Source organism: Anomalospiza imberbis, chromosome 5 (genome assembly GCF_031753505.1).
Source record: "Anomalospiza imberbis isolate Cuckoo-Finch-1a 21T00152 chromosome 5, ASM3175350v1, whole genome shotgun sequence".
NCBI lineage: Eukaryota > Metazoa > Chordata > Aves > Passeriformes > Viduidae > Anomalospiza > Anomalospiza imberbis.
This window is the reverse complement of record NC_089685.1, coordinates 45,636,532-45,663,341: the sequence shown is the minus strand read 5'-3', so window position 1 is coordinate 45,663,341 and position 26,810 is coordinate 45,636,532. Positions and strand designations below refer to the sequence as shown.

Sequence of the window (26,810 nt, the reverse complement as noted above, 5' to 3'; positions counted from 1 at the left end):
ACAAGATGGTCTTTAAAATCCCTTGCAACCCAAACTATTCTGTGACTCTGCAAAAACAAAGCACATGTCTTTAATATGAGCTTTTCTATTTTATAATCACTACAGCAAGAAGATGAACTTGAGGATCTGGGTGATCACAGTTTGGTCTATGGATGTTGGCACCTTTTGCTAACTAAGTGGATTTGTTGCACAGCTTGCCCCCAAGAAAAAAAAAGAAATTAAAAACTGAATTCCAAACAAGTCAAATCTTGTTCATATTTTCAGGCAGAACAGTCTCCAAATTAGGAAGCCAGTGTCATATAAAACAATTTGGCTTAGAGATCTATATATACATATAAATCCAAGCAAATTTAGATACACTAAATAATATCCAGATGTTTTACTTGCTACTTTTATTAAGATTAATTTTAACAGTAGAAGTTTTTTCTTTTCCCTTTCCTCCCAGAAGGCTTCCTTTTTTCATCTCTGCATTGATAAAAAACAGCATTACAACATTAGAGAAAGCACTGCTACCATTTCAAATAAATACAGGCACATGAAAAAAATTATCCCTCATAAATTGTTCATCTCATTACAGTGATTCTACCTAGGTAAGAAGGTGCCAGTACCACAGGCAACTACATATTTAATTTTCCCCCTATATGAACAACTGAACAGCTTTACCAAAGAAACAGATTCAAAGATTAGGATGCTATGATTGAGTTCATCAGCATACATAGTACCTAAAATGTCCTTGGCAGCTTTAGGGACAGGAAATGAGATTGTGCAGAGCAGTGCTAGGTGTCACAATAAGGCAGAGATCAGTCATCTTCCCTTCTATGTATATGATTCTTGTAAAGGAACACAGAAACAAGGGTGCAGATTAACTTCTATGACCTATTTTGTATTAATTTCATTTCTACAATAAAGAACGATATCCTCTGTAACTCATTCATTAGGTTTCTTTTATAAGTTTTACTCTTTATTAAACAGTTCTATACTAAAGCAGCAGAGTGAGCTGAATGAATCCATCCTGTCATAGCTCTGAAAGTGTGAGTGGAAAATATCTAAAGCTGTCCCCCAAGAAACCAGTATCAATTCTGTCTGGATGATAAAAGTGGGGTGTTTAGAAGGCAAGTCTAACAAGGTAATACGAGTATGGAAGAATTTTCACTTTTTCCATCTGATAGCGTCATCCATCACCTACCAGCCAAAACCTCCACCCCTTGCTCAGCCTGAGAACCCACCTCCTTCCTTCCAAAGTATTTAATAAAAACATACAATGCATCTTTGTAAAGGAGATGGAACACAACACAAGCCAGAGGACTGGCCCACATGTATGACAGTATCTCTTGACAGCTCTTCCCCCTACGCAGAAAGAAAAAAGAATGGAACTGCACATCCCTCACAGGCTCCTGGCAGAACTGACACAGAACGAGCTCATCCCTTGGCGTCCCAAGTACAGCACTTTTGTTTGTGGTTCTCTTCTGTTCAAGAGCTAGTGCAACTCAGGACATGAATGGACCCAACATGGGTCACTCCAAAGGGAATGTTTTATCTTAAGAATACCAACTCATCCAGCCTTGCAAAACATGCAAATGGGCATCAAGCCTGGCAAGACCCATGCTAGTAACTGCTTTCAGGTCTGCCCACTCCCTTGAATCTTAAGAACCTATCACAACAGTGGAATTAAATTATGAGGAAAAAAGGAATTAAAGAATGCATTCCTAATGCTAACAGAGTACAAGCTAAAGAATGCATTCTAAAAGCAAAGACTCATTTTAAACCGAAAGCGAAGAAGCAATAAAGCGCTAGTAGGGTATCTCTCTGTTCCAAAACATTGCAAGATTTTTCCCCACTGCCAATAAACCAGTGCACTAAACCCCTGCATTTATTGATGTTATAGCAGGTGGAGACCATGAACAGAGATGTGGAAAAGCAGCCTTTGCAGAGAGATTATCGTCCCTCTCCAGACAGTCTGTAGCTTTAGCTCTGTTACCAACACCCCGTGCAGTCGACCTGCCCCACTGAATTTGGAGACATGCACTGCAGGACCCACACCCAAGCAGGCAAGTAGTCTGGGTGTCAGGAAAGAGCTCCTGGACACAGTGGTCCAACTCTGTTCCATGGTGAGCTTGCCTCAAGTCACTGTTCAAACCCCAGGTCTTTGGGGACTGCTTTTGTTTCCAGAACAAGTCAGGCAAACCATCATCAAGCACTAAGGCTGCATTACAGATTTACAGAATAAAATCAAAGAGTTGCCTGGGTTGGAATAGACCTTTGAGATGACAATGATGTTCCAAGCCCCCTGCCATGGGCAGGGACATCTTCCACTAGACCAGGTCACTCCAAGCCCCACCCAGGCTGGCCTTCGACACTTCCAGGGATGAAGCATTCACAACTTCTCTGGGCAACCTGTGTCAGGGCCTCACCATCCTCACAGCCAAGAATTTCTTACTAATTTCTCATCTAAACCTACTCGCTGTCAGTTTGAAGCCATTGCCCCTTGACCTGTCTCTGTCACTACAGTTCCTGATAAAGAGCTCCTCCCTGACTTCCCTGTAGTCTGCTATGAGGTTTCCACACAACCTTCTCTTCAATTATATATTCTCCCCATATACATAGGCCCTATTATAAATATAGGGCCTATATTTTTTTAATTATTTATTATTAGCACTGTACTATTACTCCATTTACTAATTCATTACCATTGTTACTGGAGAAAGAGCTCTACTGGGATTGAAAATTTTGGAAAAACATTAGAGAAAACAAGTATGAAAACCTCAGTTCATTCAAGAGCCTGAATTCTAGGAGTGCTGCTGGAGAGCCTTTGCTAAGGCTGTTGCCAGGCTTTTCCTGCCATGCAGCCCTCTCCTCCAAGGCACCCATCCAAGCTGTCCTGAGAGAAAACTGCTTCCCCAGCCCACGCCTACAGCTCCCACTGTAAGTCACAGGAGAGCAACAGGCACTCATAAAGTCCAAGGTCTCTCACACGCACTGCTCACTTGGCTTGTTACACAAACCCCACAATCTATCCTTTTTACATTGCTTTTGATTGAATACAGACAATAAAATCTGCGTAAATCCAGCAAAGGATACTTAATCAGACCTATATTGTGAGATACAAGTCTGAAGAGAGGTGGGAACTCAGTTCTACGTCTGAGCCATGCACCACTTTGAACAGTTAACTCATCTCAGAACTCTTGTCTGTGCAACGATAGCAGCTGCTTGTCCCGTCCTCACAAGCATTTGTGGTGAATATGTATAAAAACTGCCTTACAAATGGCAAGTGCATGTATTTGAACCAATTTAAATATATGAAATAAACTGAAGGTGCTGACAGGATATGATACAATTGGCATTTCTGAAGTTTCAATGGCACTTAAGTAATGTACCATGATATCACAAACCAGAATCTAAATATTTTTTAAGACAGCATAAGGCAATAATATTTTCAGGCAGTTATAGCCCCTTAATATCCAACTTCCACTGAAAACATTAAGCCTGCATGCTTAATTGCTCCAAGGGCCTTTGAAAATCCCGGCAAAAAGGACAAGAAGCTGTAAATCAACCCTTTCAAAATGAAATCAACCCCCTCCCCTCCACTATCTTTAGGTATACCACAAAAATGTATTTCACTTCCACAAACACATATTACATCATAATGGGTCAGAGACACAGCTAAGCAAGAGTGACTAATAGTGTAAATAATATTTTCCAGACATAGTAAAAGCTTTGATTACATACTCTTAATATGAATGAGGAAGTGGAAAATTATTCCTATATATACCCATCCAGAGAATCGCATTACTAGAATTTGTCAGACAAAGACACTTTGGAAGTGTTTTTCTTGCTGAAACTAAGATAGTCCAACAAATCCTGGAGGAAAATCACATCTTTTATCACTCAAAAAAAAAAAAAAACCAAAAAAACAAAAAAACAAAACCAAACAAAAAAAACCACAAAAAAACCAAAAACAAACAAACAAACAAACAAAAAAAAACACATTTAAAGCTTGCTGCTGTTTCCTCTTTTTCCCCACTGTGGAAACAAAACTGATTTTCTATATAGGAATTATAAGATAAAGGGTTTCAAGTAATTTGATAAAGGCAGACCTCCATTTTTAAAGTACAATGAAAAAGGGAGAAAAAACATTAGACTAATTCAAAGATTTAAAATTAAGTTAATGCAACAAATCACATCCATTGGCCTTCAAAGTGAAGTTGAAATTTAATTTGAGACTTTTCAAAGAGTGCAAAAGTGAAAACCACAAAGGAACTAGGCATTTGTTTGCATTCTACGGGGCTGAAACAAAAGCTAGGCAGGCAAATATAACATTGTTATTAAAAAGTCAGCATAATTGTGATAGCAATTCATAGGCATCAAAAAAAAAGCCTCCTTTATACAATCAATTCTACAATTTACAAATACATTTCTAGACCAACAACATATTTCAGTTACCTTATAGTCAGGCATCTCTCTACATATCAGAGTTCTGCCAGAAAAATGCAAAAGCTCACCTTGTCTTGGTTTTCCTTATTCTTGTAACACAAATTTCCAATCAAACGAATGAGATGAGATTTGAAACCAACAGCTGGATGTGAAATTTCCTCCTGCCCTGTCACAGAATGTGTGGCAGTGAAAATATTTACAGCCTGTTTCCCAGCAAGGTGAGTTAATCTCAGGGTATCTAGAGAAAACATTTTGAACATTACCATGAGAAAATTGGTCTCACTTGGCACAGAGTGCCCTTTATTATTAATTGATGAGTTCAACACTAAGCAACATAATTTCTGATATGCAACATCATGTCAAAGAACTTTGAAAGTTTATCTCATTGTGTGATTTGGGCTGATATAACCAACCATAAAAGACCAGCCAATGTCAGAAGGCATATTTGAGTACTTTTTACACCCTTACATAGTTCACATATGAAGGCTGAAGGCTGCTGCTATCCATCTCCACCTAAAGAATTAGAATTTGTAGGCTGTTGAGAATTCCAGCACCATAAATATATTGTGTTAAAACCAAGATTTTTAGACAACTTCCTGTAGTTTGATTTTGTCACAGTAATACATACTAACCACAGAATCACTTTTTCCTCTTTTCTTCAGCCTGTTCCTGTCACTGTAACATGATGAGAATTTTCAAGGACACAGAAGTACCGAACAGTCTGGATTAGAAAGGACTTTAAAATATCATCTTATCTCATCTGCCATGGTCAGGGACACCTTCCACTATACTAGGCTGCTCCAAGCCCTGTCCAGTCTGGCCTTGGGCACTTCCAGGGATGGGGCAGCCACAGCTTCTCTGGACAACCTGTGCCAGGGTCTGACTACCCTCACAACATAACCCCACTCTCTAGCAGTTTGAAGCCATTCCCCTTGTTCTGTCACAACAGGCCCTTGTCAATAGCAACCCTCTACCTTTCCCATAGGCTCCCTTCAGGTACTGGAAGGCCACAATTAGGTGTCCCTGAAGCTTCTCTTCTCCAGGTTCAACAATACCAACTGTCTCAGCCTCTCCTCACAGCAGAGCTGCTCTATCCCTCTAATCAACTTTAAGTTTCCTTAACACACACATGCACAAAATAAATCCTGCTGTTAGTCATCTTACTGTAAGCCATAAATCTAAGAACCCATCACCAAAAATAGAGGTTTGATTGCTTTTTAAGTTTTTATTTTGTTTTTGTTGGAGGTACTTTATTTGGTTTTTTATTTGCTTGTTTGGGCTTTTTTACAATAAGAACCCTCCAAACATCTCAAAAAAGTCACCACTAAGAGCTGTTTCAACCTTTTAAATTTTTTTTAACTATTTGTCTCAAAAATACACAAACTTTTACAATTTGCTCACAAAATGGTAGCATACCTCAGTCTCAAAGTGCTAAGATGTAAAAAAGCACAGGTCATGTTATGTATCACCCCTCCTTCCTCCCCTGAGCATCTCTAGAATATCTTGGCATAATTTTCTTTATAGTACAATACTTTATAGTGTACAGTCCTTCCCTTGCTGTTTCTTAGCTTCTTTAAAGCCGACCTTTAAAAGTCACTGGATTTGGTTAATAACATTCAAACTGCACTTAAATTTCAGAAATTTGGGAAACAGAAGGGAACAGGCATGGAGGAGAAGTTCTTTTTCTACTTCTTGAAGAAACTCTTCTATGTGATCAGCCAGTGGAAGAATGTAGGAAGCAGCTGTCCCTTGCAACACTTTCCCTAAGAAAGGAACATTGCTGACACTTGAATCAAGGCTCTGTTGGGCAACACAGGCCAAGAGAGAAAGTAGAGAAGCAGAAAACTTCCAGGAACAAATCAAATATTTGGAAATGCAGATTACCTCCTTCTTCTATTTATTTATCTTATTCAAAGGTCAGAATTATAATTACCACCAGTTATGAAAAACTTGTTTTCATTCACTGAGCACCAACAGTTAAGCCCTGTGGCTGTTCACTCACCTACAGCTGTTTCAAGCAAACCAGGGAATGCCTGCAGATGTTCCAGCTGGCCATTGTCTGAGGTCATTTCACAAAGCACATCCAGAAGACGAATTGTCACCAGTGCTTCCTGGAATGAAAACTGCATTTCTGAAAATGGCTTATGAAGCTTAGCATAAAAACATAAACCCAGAAATGTAAACAGAGGACAGGAACTCTCAGCTCCTCAGGTTCTGTGCAGGTCTTCCAAACTGCCAAGAATAAATTTATATAAAATTATAAAATAACAATAACGTATTAGATTGCAATAATTTCTTTTCTGCAGTTAGTGTTATATCTGCCTGAAAAATCAAGGGGAAACCAAAACAGAGCCATAAGGGATAAAATTTTAACAAAAACACAGTAGCTTCCAAAAGCAGAAAAACAGAAAATTACTAGCTGAGAAAATTATTTCTGTATAAATGTTTTCTTTGAGTTTATTCAGTCTGAGTGTTCCACTTTAAAGACACAAACACCGCCTGCAAGACACCAGTTTGTTATCCGCAGGAATTCTGTAAAGTTCTGTGGTCAAACAAACTTTGGCTGTGAGAATTTACATTATTCTTGGGTAAATAGGATTGCGATCAGAGAAACAGCATTTTGGTTAGGTATGAGACACAATTTCATTTGCATATTATTTATTCAGCCAGGGAAATATTTTTTCTCATGGAATATGTTGGTCCTGCTTATAATGACAATCCAGAACTTACAGAAAATACCTTAAGAGCACATGACAGAATTTGGAACACCATGTATTGCTCAAAAGCCAGGCTGTGACTGCAAGAGGATCCTACTCCAGGAGTGTTACATAAACTGCAAGTAGCCATGAAGAGGCTCAGACATTGGTCACAGTAACTATTACTGCCTTGTCTGGTCCAGGAAAAAAAAAAAAAGTTTACTTACCAACAGTGTAGTATTTTAGATCCATATAATGTTATTCAAATCATCAACAACAGTGTTCAGTAATTAAGTAGTACAATTATATTCATTTGTTGCTCATTGAGAACACTGAGTTGCTATAGGGTCCAGGTACTAAAACTGTATTTTCATTTTTGACCCATACAGGTGTAGGGAAGTGCAAGTCTTGCCCTAAATAATTCAATAAACTGCTTTCATCAGCACAAAGGCAGACTCTAAATACATCAGCCATTATCCTGTTACAAAGTAGTAATACCCCAACTGCATTTCAGATACAGTAACCAGCTTTTTAGTTTTTAAGAGAAACAGATTATTTAAAAACCATAAAAGAACTCCCGAATTTTCATGTATCCTTGAAGTTTGCTAAGTTCAAAAAAAATGTTCCTTCCCTGCTGCTGACTTTCCAAATTGGGTTTTTTCTGACCTTCACCTGTACAAAAGAAAGGCAGTAAAGGAAAATACTTCCTTTTGAATTTCAAAACCCAAAATAGTTTGACCTCTGACAGACATCTTGATACGGATAAAATCTGAAAAGTAAATAAGGAAATAACTGAAGACTTTTTAAATAAACATATTTAGAGAAAGACACAGAAAAGATGTTCCTTATAAAGAGATGAACTCAGTCCATGGAAGGGTTTTATTTTACAAGTATGGTTGAAAGTTAGTGCAAGCAAACTGATGCTCAAATCAGGCTTTGATTGGAAAAGCTATTTTAAACATTGGTTTGAGCACTGCAAAAGCATATGATTAGCTTCTCATGGGTTTAAGATGCAAGATACAAGCTCCTTAAGATACAAAGCAGTGTCTACACATAACAAATTAAACAGTGGATGGGACACCCAGACAACATTCTGGGAGTAAAGCCAGTCCAAGGACTGTTCCCAAAAGTTTTTAAATGTGGCCTCAGAGTTCTGGAGTCTAAGGCAGCTTACTACTACAGACATGGCCTGAGAAAGGCACTTGGCTTGTAGGCCACAGAAAAGGCCAGGCAAAGCTGAGTATGACAGATGTTGCCTAAAGCATTTTTAATGACAGACTCTACATGCACAATCACATTTTTTGCAGTTAAATTCAACTGCTACAAAAAACCTAATAATACTTATACAAATGAGGTGAAAATGGTGAACTTCTTTAAAATTTCTTGTAAGAAAAGAAACTATTTTATGAATTTAGACTGGCATTTCTCTTTTCCCACGGCAAGCATATGTTGTGAACAAATGTATACAAAGACATGCATGCACACATACTGCCCTCCATTTATTCATCTATTAGGACTTATATTTTCTGTTTATTCAATGAGCCCCATTTTCCCACCAGTGATACTCAACTTATACATCTTGTTTATGTGAGAGAAGAATAAGAAGTCAGTGTCAAGCAGGGCAAGTTATGCAGTAATATTCACAATACTGCTGTCCCAGCACCTTCTGGTTGGACAGAGACCTTCTTCTGGTGTGCAAACAAAGTTTTTTTCTATTAACTGAAACCACAGAAAATTGTTTGGAAAGTAACCACAAAGGATAAAAAAACAAAAAAGGAAGGCAGGAAAAAGAAGTAAAGATGGAATTGTCTCAATGTATGTCCTCTCACTGCCAAGTTAGTACCCTTTCCAGAAGTAGTCAATTAAGTTATCTGACGTAACTGAGACTGAACAGCTGAGGCAGTGGGGGAGGCTGTGTTTCTTGGACAGATAAGAAGAGATTGTGTGCTTGTTGGTTTGTGTTTTGGTTTTTTTAACACATCTGACTACCACCTCCCCATAAAGTGATTTATGGTATTTTTTCACAACACGTCTCAAACTTACTTTTAAAATTCTTGTGTCTATTAAAAAAAAAAAAAAAACCAACAAGCAAGTCCAACACTTTTTAACATTATCATATAAAAGCATTTAAGATAAATGTTTTTTTTTTTATTTTGATAATTATTTATTATACTTCTCTAGAGTTTCTAGAAGTGAAACTATTGCATATTAGTTTTGCATTAAGAATGAAATTATTCTGACTACATGTATATTATTGCTTCCCATCTATGAACAGAATAAATATTTTTGTTTTGGTTCCTATTTGAATCATAGGTCATCATAGATTCACAAAATATTCTGAACTGAAAGGTAGCCACAAGGATCATCAAGTCCATCTCTTAGGTGAATGGCCCATACAGAGATCAAACCCACAAGCTTGGTGTTATCAGCACCATGCTCTGACCAACTGAGCTCATCTCAGGTCATGGTCTAATTTGGAAGGGACCTTAAAGCCCATCCTGTTCCACCCCCTGCCTTTGGCAGGGACACCTTCCACTATCTCAGGTAGCTCCAAGCCCTGTCCAGCCAGGCCTTGGGCACTTCCAGGGATGGGATAGCCACAGCTTCTCTAAGCAACCTGTGCCAGGGCCTCACCACCCTCACAGAGAAGGATTTCTTCCTAATATCTAATCTGTCTTTACTCTCCATCAGTGTGAAGCCATTCCCCCTTGTCCTGTCACTACACACCCTTCTAAATTTGAATGAATTACAACTGACGACTCAAATAAATTACAGAAGTGATCCTTATTAAAATAATAAAATATCCAAATATGTAATAACTTGAACATTTTTTAGATTTTGAAATATTTAATAATGGAGTAGACTTATTTTAATGTACAATATCCTTTGCCATCCTCAAATTAAAAGCAGAAGTTGCCTGCTGTTCTACAGACTCTACTGTGTGCTCTGCCACTGCTTTCCCAAGGTAAACTGGAAAAGAAACTGTTATGTGTGTCCCCCTGGGCAAAAGTGACAATGAGGATTTATCACATCAAATTCTAATACTTAAATGGTTATCGGTCATACCTCATCTTCCATGTCTGCCACAGCAGTGAACTTAAGCACAGCTCCACATTTCTCTTGGAAACAGTCTGCAAGGAAGTCAGCATGTCTCACTAACACATTCATTTCTTCACTGCTAACTGAGTTCTTGTCACTTACTTTCACCATCATCAGCTCTAACAAAGTAACTCTGGAGAAAGAAAACAATTTGTTAGTCAGATTCATTGAGCCACGTACAATTATCAACAGAATAAGCAGTAGTTAAAAATGATAAAAACAATTGTCATGTCAGTAATAGAGAGGATTTTTAAAAATTAACAAGCTTCATGAATACTGGCAATCAGTTTCTGTCTGCTGTGGTTTTTTTTCTGTACAGGATTAATTTAATTATTCACTCAATTAATACAATCTGGCCAGACAGTCAATATTTTTTTCAAGTCTATTTCAATTTTTATTTTCCTATGCCCTAACAAAACATTACTGAGATTGCATATTCCCTATATCTAAAATTTCCAGCAAAGCAGTTCTTACAAGCTGTTAAGCATAGCAAAATAAGCACAGGCTATTTGACAGTTTCTGTTTGAAAAATACAGGTTTCCCAGCCCTCGCCTTGCTCACAGTCCGTCAATAACTCTACCCCACAACCCCAAACCAATTCTGAGACCAAACAAGGAAAATAAAAATTGATACGTACACTCTGTTCTTTACAGTCATTTTATAATTTTTACTACAGAGACTAAGCAAATCCAAGTTAATCACTCATGTACCAGTCAGAGATATTCAGTGTATTAATTTGGCAAGTAACGAGGTACATAATGAAGCTGCTGTATGAAACCTATTTGGGTTGGGATTTTAACAGCTTTAATGTTATTTTACTTCCAATGTCCTTTCATGTTGTCAGGGCAAACTAGAAGCATTTTGTGGAAGCAGGACTTGGGACATGGCAGATGCTCTCCTACAGGTCCCTGCTCCAGTCCAGCACACAGGGACTGGTGAAGTCTCACTGTCTTTCCCTCAAACTGTAGGAACACTGTTTATTGAATGAATTCAAAACCCAGCTCAGGATTTTCTTCCAGTGAAATATTTGAAATTCAGATGGAACAACTGACATTTAAACATGTGGAATAGCTCAAATGATTTTTCTTTTAAATTTACCAAGCAGGTTGTCAGAAGAGGAAGAGAAAGGTCTTTTTCTGTGGAAAAAGCTCAGTCACTGCTTTATTAACCTCCAAGAAGCCACCTCTATTAATCACAAAACAGCTACTTAGTCCTCGCTAAACTCAATTCTCAGTGTCTTTAATACAGCTGCATTAAACTATTATCTGAAGGAGCACAAAAAGCTTTTTCAACACAGCAGCACAGAAGTGCTGCTGGCACACATGGCAAAGGGCAGTCTCGGGGCAGGAGGCTGGAGCAGCCTCTCTCAGGGGCTCTTCTCATGGTCTGTTTTTCATGCAGGTTACAGCCAGGTGCACCCTGCCCATCTCCAAACAACCAGAGTACAGCTCCCCAACACTCTGCACTGACCAAAGGCTTTCCCATTTGGCATCCCATACAAAACCCCAAGCCCATAGATCTATCAGTTGCCCTTGACACAGGGCTAGACTTGACATGTCAGTTTTCACCAAGTTTAGAATCTTTCAAGCATATGCTCAGCTAAGAACACAGGCTAGTCATAGACTTTATGAACGAAGGAATTATTCCAGTACTTCAGTGGGTTGACCCTGGCCAGAAGCCAGGCACCTACCAAAGCCACTCTCTCACTTCCTTCCCCTCTCCTCCCCCCATCAGCTGGATAGGAGAAAACTTCACAAAGGGTTCATGGGTTTAGATAAGGGCCATGAGAAATCACTTATCAAACACTGTTATGGGCAAAACAGTCTCGAAATTGGAGATTTCATTTAAATTTATTATTATCAAAATCAGAGTGGAATAATGAGAAGTAAAATAAAACCTTAAAAACACCTTCCTCCCACTCCCTCCTTCCCAGCTCTATCACCCACCCCAATGGTGAAGTGGGACAGGCAATGGGGGTTATGCTCAGTTCATCACCCACTGTTTTTCCTGCTACTCAAGGAAAGGAGTCGCTCCCCTGCTGCACCATGGGGTCTCTCCCATGGGAGACAGTTCTCCAGGAACTTCTCCAGCATGGATCCATCTCACAGGCAACAGATCCCTGTGAACTGCTGCAGTGTGAGTCTATCCCATGGGCAACGCTTCCCATCAAACTGCTGCAGCATGGATCACCCTACCATGGGTAGGTCTTTCAGGGACAGGCTGTTCCAGCACGGGCCCCTCCTTCCACAGGCCTCCCACAGGGTCACAGCCTCCTCTCAGGCATCCCCCTGCTCTGGCAGGGGTCTCCTCCACAGGCTGCAGGTGGATCTTTGCATCCCCCATGGATCTCCATGGGCTGCAGGGGCACAGCTGCCTCACCATGCCCTGTGCCATGGGCTGCAGAGGAATCCCAGCTCCAGTGCCTGGAACACCTCCTCCCCTGCTTCTTCACTGACCTTGGTTTCTGCAGAGTTGTTTGTCTCACATATTGTCACCCCACTCTTCTCTAGCTGCAATTACAACTGTGCATAAACTTATTTTTTCCTTTCTTCTTAAATATATTATCACAGAGGCTTTACCACCACTTCTAATTGTCCCAGCCTTGACCAGTGGCATGTCCATCTTTGGAACTACCAGGGATTGGCTCTGCCAGACATGGAGGAAGTTTCTCACAGAAACCACCCCTGTAATCCCCCTGCTACCAAAACCAGACCATGCAAACCCAAAACAAATACTATCTCCTGCTTGACAGGATTCTAGTCAGCGCTTCTTGCACCAATAATCCAAATAATAAATGTTTAAAACTGACAAGAAATCCTTTTGTAAACAAGCTGGAGAATCACCACACTTCCATAAACCCCATTAAATAGATTAAATGGTTGCAAATGGGGAAATTTTTTTGCACTACTATTCCCCTTGCAGTATGAATGGATGCCTTTTCAACATCTGTAATGTAATTTCTTTTTAAGTCTTCTGATCTCTTTAGACATTCAAGTCAAACCATTTTCCTGAGTGTTCTTCCAGGCACAGTCTTTGAGGACATGCCCATCTTTCCCTGAATTTCAAGCAAGTCTTGCCATTCAGTCAGTAGTTTCCTGAAAGTGCAGTGCTTTGTTCTGGTGCAAGTTCCCTTACACTCCTTTTTTCTATTGTTTCTTTCAGTTTTCTTTCGAGATTCACTCTAATTTTTCCAAGTTAGTTCTCCCAGACAATGCAATTTGCCCATTTCTTATAAATGATCTCACAACTGTTCAGCCATTCAAATGACAGCATTTCCTCCTACTTGCTTGCCTGCAGCTAAATACAACAAATATGACAATTGCCAGTACCAGCTGAATTTTTGCAACACTCAGTTCAGTATCTCAAATCTAATTTTGTGTATTATATTTACAATTATACTTACATTTGGAAATAATCAAGCCATGTCATATTCCTTTTCTTTAAGCACTACTGAGGGAGACTTTTTGTGAATCTCTTGCAGTCTTTTTTCCCCTAGCCAAATATAAACCAGTTCTTCCTGAAGCTGACTAAACTGGCATAAACTTAGAACAGCCACTATAAGGTATCGGCAGTCATCAGTAAAACAAACTTCTGTTTCCTGTAGCTTGCAAATAAACAACAGAATTCAAATGCAATTTAAATCTGGAAGCTCATTACTACACAATAAAATGCTGCCTCACTAAGCCTAAAACTAACAGCGAAAAATTATATTGATTTTCTTAGCATCAAACAATATTTGCATCAAATGTGCTTTGTTTATAACCTCTTAGCAAGGGCCAGACACTTGGGACATTCTTCCTCTGTGATTTAGGCTTCTCCTTCCTGAAACACTTCCCTGACAGCAATAGTTCCATGAGACAAATTAGGCCCTTCCTCAAAACTTTCCCTTTCATCTTCAAATGATACTTGCAAGCATGATATTAAATGAAAACTGGTAAATTTGTGAGCAACTGTAGTTCAGCTACTCTATGTCTGTGAGCATTGCCAGAAACAAAAGCATTCCAAGCACTGACAGTGGCAGCCCTGTAGCTGAGCATTATCAAGAAGTGATGCTGCTTACAGGACTTGAGTGTCCATTTCCTGGCAGGCAATTCCATCAAAGGCTGCATCCTTCACTCAGGACACTTCACCTGACAACACTAAAATCAAACCTAGAGATGCAAGTACTTGAGCATCTTAAAAACACATGAAGCTATTCAGCTGCACTTTTTCATGCCGTTAATTAAAGCAAAACCCCTTCTTGGAAGGGACAATCATTTTTGAAGATTTTATAATTAAGCAAGGTATGAACTTAGTGTGTCCATGCTCAAGGCTAACTTGGATGAACACAAACCAGGATTTTTCTAAATACTTCAGCCAAATACCTGCACACACGTGCAGGAAAATCTCAAATCTGGCAAAGAATTCAAGAATCTACACTCTTTTACCTCAATAGCCATACCCTTCTACAATAATCCCTTCCAGAGAACGAGCAGGCATTGTCACAACACCATGCACTTCTCCAGGCCAGAATAACACTAAAAACCTGATCACATTAACACAGGATTTATTTCAGGCCATTTTCACACTCAGACATGCAACACATTAAATTTGTTAGGAAATGAAAGAGAAAATTGTCCAGAAGGCAGAAATTTTATTTTAACTGAAAATTCAAATTGCTAATCCACTTGTACAAGAACTGCCTTGAGGCAGGCACCATGGCCACAGCAACACAAATGCACTGGATTTCAACAGCAGGAAATACTTTGAATAGTGCAAATACTGTGAATAGTGCAAATAACTGTGGTTGCATAGCCATGTACACTGTGGGCATCCCAGACAACTGCAAGCTTTGGGAGTCACCACTAATGGGCATATTCACAAACTTCCTCAGCACAGCTAACTTAAATTTTAGCAAACACATTTAAACTACCTGTATTTACTGTGCATGACAGAGATACTATAACTGAGGGCTACCATATATTCATGAGCTCCAGCTGCCTTCCCCAGACACATCAATACCATTCTTCATTTCTAGGACTCGGTCAGCCTCACAGGACACCCAACACAACAATGCTTGCGGTAAAGACTCCTCATCTGATTTTGAAACAATGAATTCTCTATGCTTTGGGGTTTATCGCTACTTTTTTCTCCAGTTCATGACAGTCAAAATGTTTTTATCTGAATTGGATTTGTCTCCTCATGTATTTCAAAAGAATGCATTCTTAAATACTCTAACTCTACCTAGGAAGATGCCAAGGCAGTGTATTCTTCTACAGCTTGGATGCAAAAAGATTATTTCACAGCACTTCCATATGTTTGTCAGGAAATTAAGCAGTGTCCAATTCATAACACACTGTACTGTGATTATGTCATTGAAAAACTTAATGGAGTTGACTGACAGAACTCTTGGGATTAATAATAAATTCAGCAGATATGCTGTAACTGGTGATCCCCTGTGATCATCTATGTCATGCCTACACCAAAAGCCTTTGAGGTGAGGAATCCAATGACCATCTGTACTATGCTGAGACCTTTCCAGAAACTGGTTACACCTACTTTTCAGTACAACTGAACACCCTAACCAGCTCGCACTATCCTCAAAGGCATTATGAAAATATGCAAACTGCCATTCATTATATTCCCCATAACAATTCGATCCAGCTCATTCACTTAAAACAGTTGCACAGCACCTACCTCCTGGTACACTAAGCACACAGCTCAGATTTGTTCCCATTTGGTCATCCAGAAATGTGGAGGAAAACAGTATTTCCCTCCTTACCATTCCCATCCCATCCCTATACAGTAATGGTATTTTATTTACATTTCAAACCTATTGCATGTTCTTTGTCTGATACCCTTTCAGTTTTCTTGTAATCTCCAATCAGTACCTGAACCCTGATCTGTGGTAACACTGGAAACAACACAAAACACAGAAAAAACCACAAAGGTACTGTTTAATTTAGTGCTTTGTCTTTCACCTGCAAAAACTAGAGAGGAATTTGCAGCTTCCCTGGGTGGATGCAGAACAATATAGGCGCATTAAACACATAAATAAGACCACAAAATCTGCAAGCAGTTGGAGGAGCTGTAGAATTCTAGCAGTGTTTCCCAAATTTGATTGTCCTAATAAAATATCTTTTTTAATCTTCCTCAATTCTCTATTAAAGCAATGAGCACTTTTCCATTATAGCAGTGGTAATTTCCCATCAATTCAGCACACATTTATTCAAACAACTGAAGGAAGCTGTCAATGCTTTTTTAAGGTGAAGGTTTATTGAAGCTTTTCAACAGTGGAAACATTAAAGACTAAGTAATCACAGGCATCTGCTCATCTATGTTTTGTAGGTTCTGTTAACCAGTATGAGACACACTTACATCTTTCTTAAAGCCTTCCTCTTAATTTCCAGACATAACAGCAGAAGTATGAAGAGCTGAGGACATTTCTAATCGAGCTGTAAAACTCTGCAGGGTGTGGTGCTCTTATGAAATCAAGACCCAGGCATGAAATACTGTCCTTTTTCGTGTGTGAAGTATTTCTTTACAGAGTAATGGCGCCAACCTTGATTCTGCAACCCTACATAAATCACTGCCAGTTGTGGCTAAGCTGTAATGTTAACCAACCAATTAAAAACCATTACTGACATAGAAACATGTATTTAGAGATTTTGTGCCAACTATGAAACCACACAGTTTTTCAATCATGTGAACAGGATACTCTATACAGAATGCTAAATACTAAAAGCCGCATTGGTTTTAGGGTTACCTTTCTTGACTGCTCAGTTTGGCATAGAGGGCTTTTACCAGCTCTGGACATTTCAGCAAATGTTCTGTAACAATCAGGAACCTAAGGGAAAAGAAAAAGAAAGTCTTATTGGAGCTATAAAAGCAGTATCCACATTTACTCCAAATGGTGGTGATTAATTATACTTGCAGTTTAACGTGTATTGTGCTTTTGGTCCTACTCACTAATAGATACAAATTGGCATAAAATAATTGCATGTTGTCCTGCAGTTTTTTCCCTAACATAGCAATGACCATTTCTTATCAGTTCAGCACTCTTTTACTCACATGCTTGAAGGAAAACTGGCTGGAGTCTTAGGCCAGCTATATATACTACAATTCAAACAATGAAACACTCATTCAATGGTTTATGTATCTAAGCAAAAAGACAAAGTTCAAGCCTGAAAATTATTTTTCTATTCATCACAACACTGTCTGTAAGCCCAGTCAAAAAAAGTGCCCAAATAATATATTGATTTTTCTTTAAAAAAGGAAATCTAACAAAGCATCAAAGCAAATAGGAACTTTTTTGTCAGATGCAAGGCAGCAAAGTACTTTTCTCAATTTCAAAAACATATTCTCCTTGTGTAACAGATTTCTAAGCTGAGAACCAATTCTAAGTCCTTGCTTTACAAGGCAAGTAGATATAGAATCACAGAGTCTCATATTCTGGAAGGGATCCACAAAGATCATCGAGTTCAACTCCTAGCCCTGCACAAGACACCCCCAACTTTAACACAAGAATCTTGCCAGTCAAAATACAGTGAAGTATATTCTGTAATAAATTATCACCCCCTTCCCTTTCTCACACCATATTCGGGGCTTCTGTCTGGAATACAAGAAGACCAACAAATGACTAAAAGGTGACAAACTGGCCACTGGTTCCCTCCTTCTCTTCACCAAAATGTTGCAAGGGATCTATGATACCAACCTTCCTCCAAAAATAATCTCTTTAAAAAACAATCTATCCAAAACTAGCAATGGCTCATTCTTTCTTCTTAATACTTTCTCTGGAAAATATGGTCAGCCTTGGCCTTGTGCTAATGCCAGTATTTTCACTGTTTGCTTTCCCAAGTACCATTCACAGCAGTCCATAGCAGGTGACAGTCATTTAATTTCAACCCAGACTCATACTCTCAGTTATGGGAAAAAAAAATAAGTAGGTAAAAGTATTTAGCTCTTCAAATCACATCCTCGGGTGCACTAGCACAGATTTTTATGGTGCATAGGTACACTCAACCTAGATGATCCATTTTTAAAGTAGCTTGTCTAGGCTACAATACTTACAAGTTAAGTCTCAGAGCATCCTGTGAGCTGATGAAGTTACAGAGAAAGAACAGCTAAAATAATATTAAAATCAAGCTATTTCAATACTCCCTCCACCTCCTCCCTAGTTTTCCCTTTACTGACAGCCTTTATTTTGCATAGCCATAATCTATTACAAAGTTAGTAAGAAGATCACAACAAAGCCTTTCAGCTGCAACAAAGTATTTTTGGACAAGTACTCAATGCCAATTGGGCAAACAGGAGAATAAGAGGTCCAAAAGATTAATATTATATTTCTAATCCTAACTATGGACTTAGCCAGCATCTGATTCAGTTACTGAAAACTTGACATTTTTAAGAGGAGGAGGAGGAAGAAAAACTATTTTCTACTGCACTTCTTTTTACTGATATTTGCATATTTATTCATAAATAAATATGCAGAGGTGTAATCATCAACTTAAAATTGGCATGCTGAGGAGTGTAGCATTGATGTAAGAGTTTTTCAATACAAATTTCAAAAAACACGAAGACTCGCCCAAAGTCAGCAGCATGAATGTATCCAACTGAGCTGCACAGATCAGCTGTAACACCCAAGTTGAGCCATCAGCAGGGCAGTCAAGGGGAACTCTTCCACAGTTCCTGAACTAACATCTCACAGCCATCCACAGTTAAACCTTCAGAACCGTCACAAACAACTTCATGTCCCATGGATTTAAGTAGGACCACAAACTTTTGTGTGGAGCTGCAGAAGAAAATAGCACAGATCAGTGCAGAACACAGAACTTGGCCTAAGAATGTACAAATTTCAGATGACGATGCAGTAGAGTAAAAAGTGCATTTGAGGAGACAGCCTAAAGCTCGATTTTTCTATTTTGCAACTGGGGCTATATAATTTAACACCTAATTTTCATGTTTAAGACTACGTTGAGGAAACCTTTTTGCCTACTTGTCCTATAATTAAAAAGTGATCAATAATTATCACAGAAATAGATCTGCTTCTATTAGGTTCATGCTCCTGATCACTACTGCAAAGTGGAAGGCCCATAGTTCAGCTGTTACTTGGGTCAGTGCTCCTGTATGTCCTCACATGCATTTTGCACATTCTGTAGACTAGACCTCTACTGCTTGAGGAGCTTGGAATATTTTAAGACTAAGATTTCTGATTCTTACCTTCTGGTTTCATGATATGATGCAACACCTCAGAAAACAAAAAGCTCTGGCTGTCCCAACCCTGGAAGCATCCAAGGCCAAAATGAAGAGGGCTTGGAGCAACCTGGGATAGTGGAACATGTTCCTGCCCATGGCAGGGAGTGGAAGGAGATGAGCTTTAAGGTCCATTCCAACCCAAACCAGTGTGCTATACTATGAAGTATCTGCTTCTGTATTTAAGTGTCCCTTTTACCTTAGCCACTTTCTGCACTACTGTATCATGAAGAACAGAGCATGAGCATCATCACCAAGAGATAACAGAAGAACTAACAGTGGAGTAAAGCACTTCCAACTCCTTCACCATGCCTAGCAATTTTGGAGGTAGCTAAGCAAGGATGCAGCAAATTCAATGTACTATCTTTATTCCTCTCAGCACTCCTGTTTTTCATTTGTGGCACGGGAAAAGAAAAGGAAAAGTAAGATCATCCACAATTCTGAAATATAAAAAGATATTCAGTTTTGGATTACTGACTGAACATGGCATTTCAAATGCACACAAAAGGCTTTGGTAGGAGATTTAAACTCTCTTTGGAGGCCAATAGCAGAACCATAGGAATAAACTGAAGACCACTGTAATTTAGTGAAGGAAATCATGAAAATTAAAGCTGCTATGCAAGTGTAAGAAATGAATAGTGTTAAATATGCCAATCTTCTCAACTCTTTAAAAATTGTTTGGCTAAAATCCTAAAAAAATCAAGTGCTTCCATAGTAGATAAATACAGGAGATGTTCAAAGACTCTATAACAGCACAAGGGCTGTATTGTACCAAACACTGAAGTTCTGAAGCAGCCAAGACAAAGTGGTATGAGCTGCATTTGCACTCAGTACATTCCAGATGGCCACTAAGTTTGCTCCAATCAAAGCTGGGTGTAAGCAATCAACTTCATCATCAAATGCCATGCTCCATATTAAGTTGATTATATCCCATTAGCAAATTTAGGGAACAATTTCCTCAGTGTCAGAAAAAGAGGAAGACAACCCCACATGTTTTCCACGTACAAAGAATAAGACATGGCAACTCTCTACTTGATCAGCAACCTTCTTTTTCAATTTCAAAACCAAAAGCATTTTTCATCCCCCTACAATAATGCCACTCTATATCTATATCTATCTTTTTACTGTAATTTAACAAACAAATGCAATAAATCATCCACATTTTGAAGAAAAGTAAAGAAGAATGTTCAGCTACTTTCAGCCAACCTTCAAACTCTCATCACCAGCCTTTTTAAATGCTAAAAAAGCAATATGCCTCATGAGGAATTATTTGGAATCAGAACATATTTTAGAATAAGCATATTTCATCCTTGCACAAGAATAGAAGAACACTACCAAAACCATTTAAATAAACAATTACAAGTATAAAGCTATTCAATTACAAATGGAACATGTGCTGTCATAAAATCACTAGAAAAGAGGCAATTCACCCCATTCCCATACCAGCACTTCTCGCTCAGAAGGAGAATCAAGAAACACATTTTCATATGGAAGTCTTGGTCCTAGTATCAAACATCATAATACTCCTCTCCTGTGCTGAACCAAGCACAACAGTCAATATCCTTCCATCTTCCAAAGGCATTCCCCCAGTGAAAGCATCCTCCCTACTGGCCATGATAGCCCCCACCAAGCAAACTCTGAGGTCTAGAAGACTAAATTCAAATTATGTGCAGTATTTCTCTGATTCAGAAGACACTCCCACTGATTTTGACAGCTACATCTGAAAGGCACTAAACAGAGATTAAATCTAACTTATATGTAAAATTGAAATAATATTTTTTCTGAAAAGCTACCAAGAAATAAATGGAAGATGATTAGCAATGGCTAATAGCACTTCCTGCTCCCCCCTCTCCACAATATACACAAGAAGAAAGAGGTGACAAGATAATTAAATGTATGAGGCTGAGCTTTGAAAGATTGAGGAAATCTGCGCCAATTCACTCCTACTGCAAACAGAAAGTAGAAGTTACTCAGATCTCTAAAATTAAGGAAACTTTTCCAAATGTTGGTACTATTTAAAACCTGCAATGTAACTTCAACCTTCCTGGAATTAAAATATAATTACTTTCTGGAGAACAGAAGAAGGGAGTGGAGGGCATCCTAAACTGTCCCACAGAAGAAACTGAGTTGCCAGCCCAATGAAAAAAAAAAAAAACATTACTTCACCCCGTACACCCCAATTAAGCAAAAAGAGCAGTACTGAAGAGTTATATCCTTGCCTTTAAATCTGTCCCCATAGGCAAGACTCCTTGCCACAGGAGTGCCAGTTTCTGTCCACACACATTTCCATAAGCCAGGACAAAAGGCAAAAAATTGGGGACGGGTAGCTCCAAATCCTAATCTTCACAGTAATCACTGAGCTGTGGTTTCAAAAAGAGAAAGTGGATGTTCAGCAAAACTTACTTCAATGCCAAACAGCTGACCACACTCCTAGTATCATTTTTCTGAAAGCCCAAAAGCACATTATGTCTCTTATTTTAAAATGGAGGATTTTTGTACTTTGCTCTTCAGGAATCAAAAATACAACCTGTTTTTCCTAACCATACTGGCTGAACTGCCCCATTCACACACTTGGAAAACATGGTAACACAAGCTATACTCTCATCTGTAATGGAACCACCAAGGTTTTTCTAAAATAAACAGATTTTAGAACACACATTGATCTTGGTTATGATAAATTACAATATATTTTTTATTATTTTTTCTTAATTATTTTTAAAAGACACATTTTTTTCCAGGTTCACATTCTAAAATTGATCTCATGTGGCATTCTCTGTTGGTTTCTCTTCTAAATTACTTCACCTTCTACACTGGGTGACATACTTTGCTACTGATTAACACAAAATCAAGAGGGAGTGAATATGGATGTATGTGGAAACACAGAGAAACAACTTTTGAAAGGCTTCACAATCTTCCAGAGCCAAAGGCTCTCTGCATGTGTTTAGGAAAATCTATTAAAGAAAAAAAAAAAAGAAAAGACAGAGCATTTCTTTGGAACTGCATGGGAGTTTGTAACAGAGGGCTCTTCAGGTCTTGGTAGTATTCATCCAGAAAAAGAGTAGAAAATACATATCAGTTATTGAACAGTTATAGTCAGTTATATTCCAGCTTTGTTTCCTAAAGGATGGATATGTCCAATGTCCTGACAGCATCCTTTGGTAGGAAGTGGCTGTTGAAAGCAGGCAGCACCAGCACAAGAATAAGCTTATGGAGCACGTTTGCTTATGTGTTTAAGCTATTTAAACATTAACACATTTAAACTGTTGGAGGGAGTCCAGAGGAGGCCACAAAGTTGATAAAGGGACTGAAGAACTTCCGTTATGGAGACAGGATGACAGAGTTGGAGTTGCTCAGCCTGAACAAGAGAAGGGTTTTGTGGAGACCTCACATAGCTTTTCAGTATCTGAAAGGGTTACAGGGAAGCTGGAGAGGGACTTTTCATCAGGAACTGCAGTGATAAAACAAGGAGGAATGGATATAAACTGACAGAGAGTAAGTTTAGATTAGATATAGGGAAGAAATTCCTCCTATGAGGGCAGTGAGGCCCTGGAACAGGGTGCCCAGAGAAGCTGTGGCTGCCCCATGCCTGGAAGTGTTCAAGGGCAGGCTGGAGAGAGCTTGAAGCAACCTGGGATAGTGGAAGGTGTCCCTGCCCATGGCATTGATACTGAAATCGGCCCGATAGAAGCCTTCTAACACGGCATTCTTTATGGCAGTGCTGGGGACCCAGAGGGATCCCTCTTTCAACTGAGTGCCCCAAGCATTAGATGAACAGAACTTTTATCACACACTCTGATTACATATTCATGAGCTACTTCCACTTCCTTGACTTTATTTGACACAGTCACACCCCTTATTAGAAGTCCTTATATGGTTCTTTGGGGTCTATCTTCAACATCCAGTGTCATTTTTATGTGGCTGTTCCTTGACCCCCACTTTTGAATAAGTGCAACATCATTGTTTTGCATTAACTTCCACTCTGTCAGCCCTGCAGAGCTGAGCTGGCATCCTGCTTGCATTGTGCATGAATTCTGTTTTGTCTGTTTCTCCAAGGCTACATTGGCTCTCATTTGATAAGAGTAAAATCTTGTTCTGTTCTGCTATCCTTATCAAGTGAGTAGAATGCTGCTGGGTTCTACTTGTCCTTATTGGCAGGGAGTTGGAACTGGATGAGTTTTAAGGCCCCTTCCAACCCAAACCATTCTACAATTCTTTATATTCAATTATATAACAATAAATTCTTTATATTCAACTCATTATATCAACAGTTCAGAAAGATGGAAGATACACAGAAAATAAATTACTGTCACACAAGGGCTTGAAAACCATGCTCATCTCTTTGAACAGAAATATAAGATGGAAGAGAGGGGTGAAGAAGCAGACCCAAAAGATACAGAAAAACCAGTAAGAGTTCAGGAGACAGCAGCTCACTTTGCAAAGCACAGCATATTTTCTAGAAGACAACTGCACGGCAAAGAACGATCAAGGAGATAAGATCAGTTAATTAGGGTATGCCAGAAATAAGATCCAAGAAAGGAAGCAAACTTGTTTCTGCAGAGTTAGTGTCTTTGCAAAGACTTACTCTTTGAAGTACATTCTGTAATATCATACACCTTTCAACTTTACAAAGCAGGAAGCTCTGGGCACTCTCCACAAGCCCAGCTACAAAGGGGTACAAGCCAGTCAGACCAATATTTTTAAGCACTTCAGCTGGAGTTATACACCATCTGCTTCCTCAGACCATTGCTTCTGAGAGTCAGACCAGCAGCAGCGACCTCAGATGAGCTCCCAGCATTCAAGATTACAGGACTGCTAGCCTGACACAAGCTCAGGAGCTGTACTGAACAGAAGTTTAGCGGCAATGTAAAAATATTTCATTTAATATATGTTAATTAATATTACTTTAATATGCCATTCAGCACCTAACATTAAAAATGGCAAAGACAGCAATATGTACATAATCCTGGAGCTGGGGAGAAGATCAAGCTTCTAAAAGAGAAAGAGAAGGATGCATCCATTCTTAAATCATTAGAATATTTATTAAATGTGTGCATTACATTCTCCAGCTTCACAGATTTCAGAGACAGATGTATGTCTGAGGCTGACAAGTAACCACAAGCTTAATGAAATGAGCCTTCAGACCACCTGATCCGGAGAAACATGAGCACAGAAGAACTGAACACCAAATTTGACCAGGGCATTCCTTAGAAAACTGACTTCCTCCTTTACTATTTCTTAGCTCGCAGCATGCCACAAAAATACTTAACTGAATGTGTATCACTCAAGAAACACACTTAGATGTGCATCACAGCACTGTTACCTCTAATTCTTTCAAGTTCTAAGGCAACTTTTTGTTGTGTTGTCAATGTAAAAACATTTTAAAACTGCATCAGTGCTTAGTCTAGAAATTCCACTATGCTGATCTGCAAAACAGCTCTTCTCTGTTTCAAAAACTGCTTAGGAAGTGAATGACTTGGCTTTCCATCACTGATTAGAATCAGAAGTTTCTGAACTGAGATCTTATTTCCCATGACCCACCCCTCTCAGGAAGCAGAGTCAACACCTCAGATATTTCCTCTTTCCTGACCCAAAATCTTAGCCTTCTACCAAAGGTCTTGTGACTCAAGAAGTAGACAAAGGTGACAGGAAAATTCCAGAAAGCTACATCCAACCTTTAAAGACCCTTCCTCTGCTCTTTCTAACTGGGAGAAGAGTTTATGGCAGACAGAGGAAGAACAGCAAAAGTTTTGCTACCAACTGCTGCCTCTAAAAAAAAGCTCTGAGGAACTTGTTCAGATTTCCTTGGATACAAAGTGTCTACAGAACTGCTGCGGAAGAGGCAAAAGACATCACAAGTGGAAGGAGGTTCCTCCTGAACTTTTCCTAAGGACTCTTCCAACTTGAAGGTGGGAAACTGGACTCTAAACACAAATACAGGATTATTAACAGAGAAAGAACTGTCAGCTCATCAGAATAAAGACCTGAAAGGTGTGCTTGCATTCCTGTGACGAGTGAGGAATAGAGAACCCAAATGTGCTAGCTGAATGGAGTAGAGAGCACTCCATGGAAAAGACTACATTTCAGTCAATGGTCTTAAATCCAAGTATTTATCCCAGATATCCTCTCTCCGATCTAACAATTCACAGCAGCAACTGCAAAAATAGTTTGAGCATCACAGTTGTTTACTTGTGGAATGTATTGGGTACTGCCTTAGAGGAACATTAATTTCATAAATTTCAGTGCACAATAAAAGGAACAAAATAATGAACAGAAGTTCTGCCTATGACCAGAACTTAACTAGCTATTCAAATAAAGAGTTCCAATATCCAAAACCAGCAACTGACAGCAAGAAAGCCCAGTCAATAGGAAGAATAAACACACTGTGGCAGTCACTTCTTATTTGTTGTAACACGAAATCACATGCTCCAGCTCAGAGGCAAAAAGATAGGCAGGAATTAAGTGGTACTTTTAACTTTAGGTAAGAACATCTTAATTTAAGTCACTTGTGAATAAGCATTGAGCATAACCACCAAGAATAATCTGTATTTCAGTCCAGTCATATAATACCACAGAATGGTTACTGTGCACTTTTGCCAGCTGTGGCATAAGAGACCCAAACCTTTCCAACAGGACATTCACTCTCTGCAAATGCCACAGCCATGTAAATTCCTTTCAGCAAGCCTACTGGGATGTATATGTACTTCAGTGAGAGCTGAAGTACAGCTGCAAATTTTCAGTGTTAGTTTGCCCCTTTTTCATTTCGATACTACTCTGAAAAGAGACCATTTCCTATCCACATTAAACATCCACAGTGGAGGCAAGACATTTTCATCAAAATATCAACTGAATCTACTTCACAGTACAGAGATCAGGGAAATGCATCCCTCAGCATATATTTTCATGCTGCATTTTTCTGCATTTACCTTCAAAACATAAATTTGCCACTATGACTTTGGTATCTCAGTAAAAACAAATTTCAAAAATTAAGGATAATCAGAATAATTATCTGAAAAGCAACACTTTACACGTGTGTTATTGGCAGATGACAAAACTAAGGAATCTGTCACTTTTGAAAAAGAAGTCTCATTGTCTGACCCTAAACTTACATTTTGCTTTTTGAAAACTACTTATGTCATAAGCAAATTGCCCTTGCCATTAAAAAAGCCCAGCCACAAACAAATTTTGGGTCATTTTTTTCAGTACAAAAGCAATCCATAAAATGACATTTACTGTTCATTCAATCATCTTAAGTCTGTGTTGAGACTTTCCATACTGCTTCTAAAACATCAACAATTCTTCCTAATTAAATTTTGAATTTAAACACGACCTTAAAGAGAATGCTATAAAAACAAA

General features: G+C 38.9%; 1 protein-coding gene across 3 annotated transcripts in view; it reads right to left on the bottom strand.

Annotated features, from left to right (window-relative positions):
* ATXN10 (ataxin 10) overlaps positions 1 to 26,810 on the bottom strand; it is a 91,256-nt gene that overhangs the window by 37,342 nt on the left and 27,104 nt on the right. For 2 of the 3 annotated variants that reach the window (XM_068190456.1, XM_068190457.1), the window contains exons 6-9: positions 16,972 to 17,052; positions 10,194 to 10,359; positions 6,434 to 6,542; positions 4,500 to 4,669 (exon numbers count right to left, since the gene is read on the bottom strand). In XM_068190456.1, coding sequence (XP_068046557.1) covers positions 4,500 to 4,669; positions 6,434 to 6,542; positions 10,194 to 10,359; positions 16,972 to 17,052 — 526 coding nt within the window. The remainder of the gene's footprint in view (positions 1 to 4,499; positions 4,670 to 6,433; positions 6,543 to 10,193; positions 10,360 to 16,971; positions 17,053 to 26,810) is intronic. The other variant, XM_068190458.1, reaches the window with a different exon arrangement.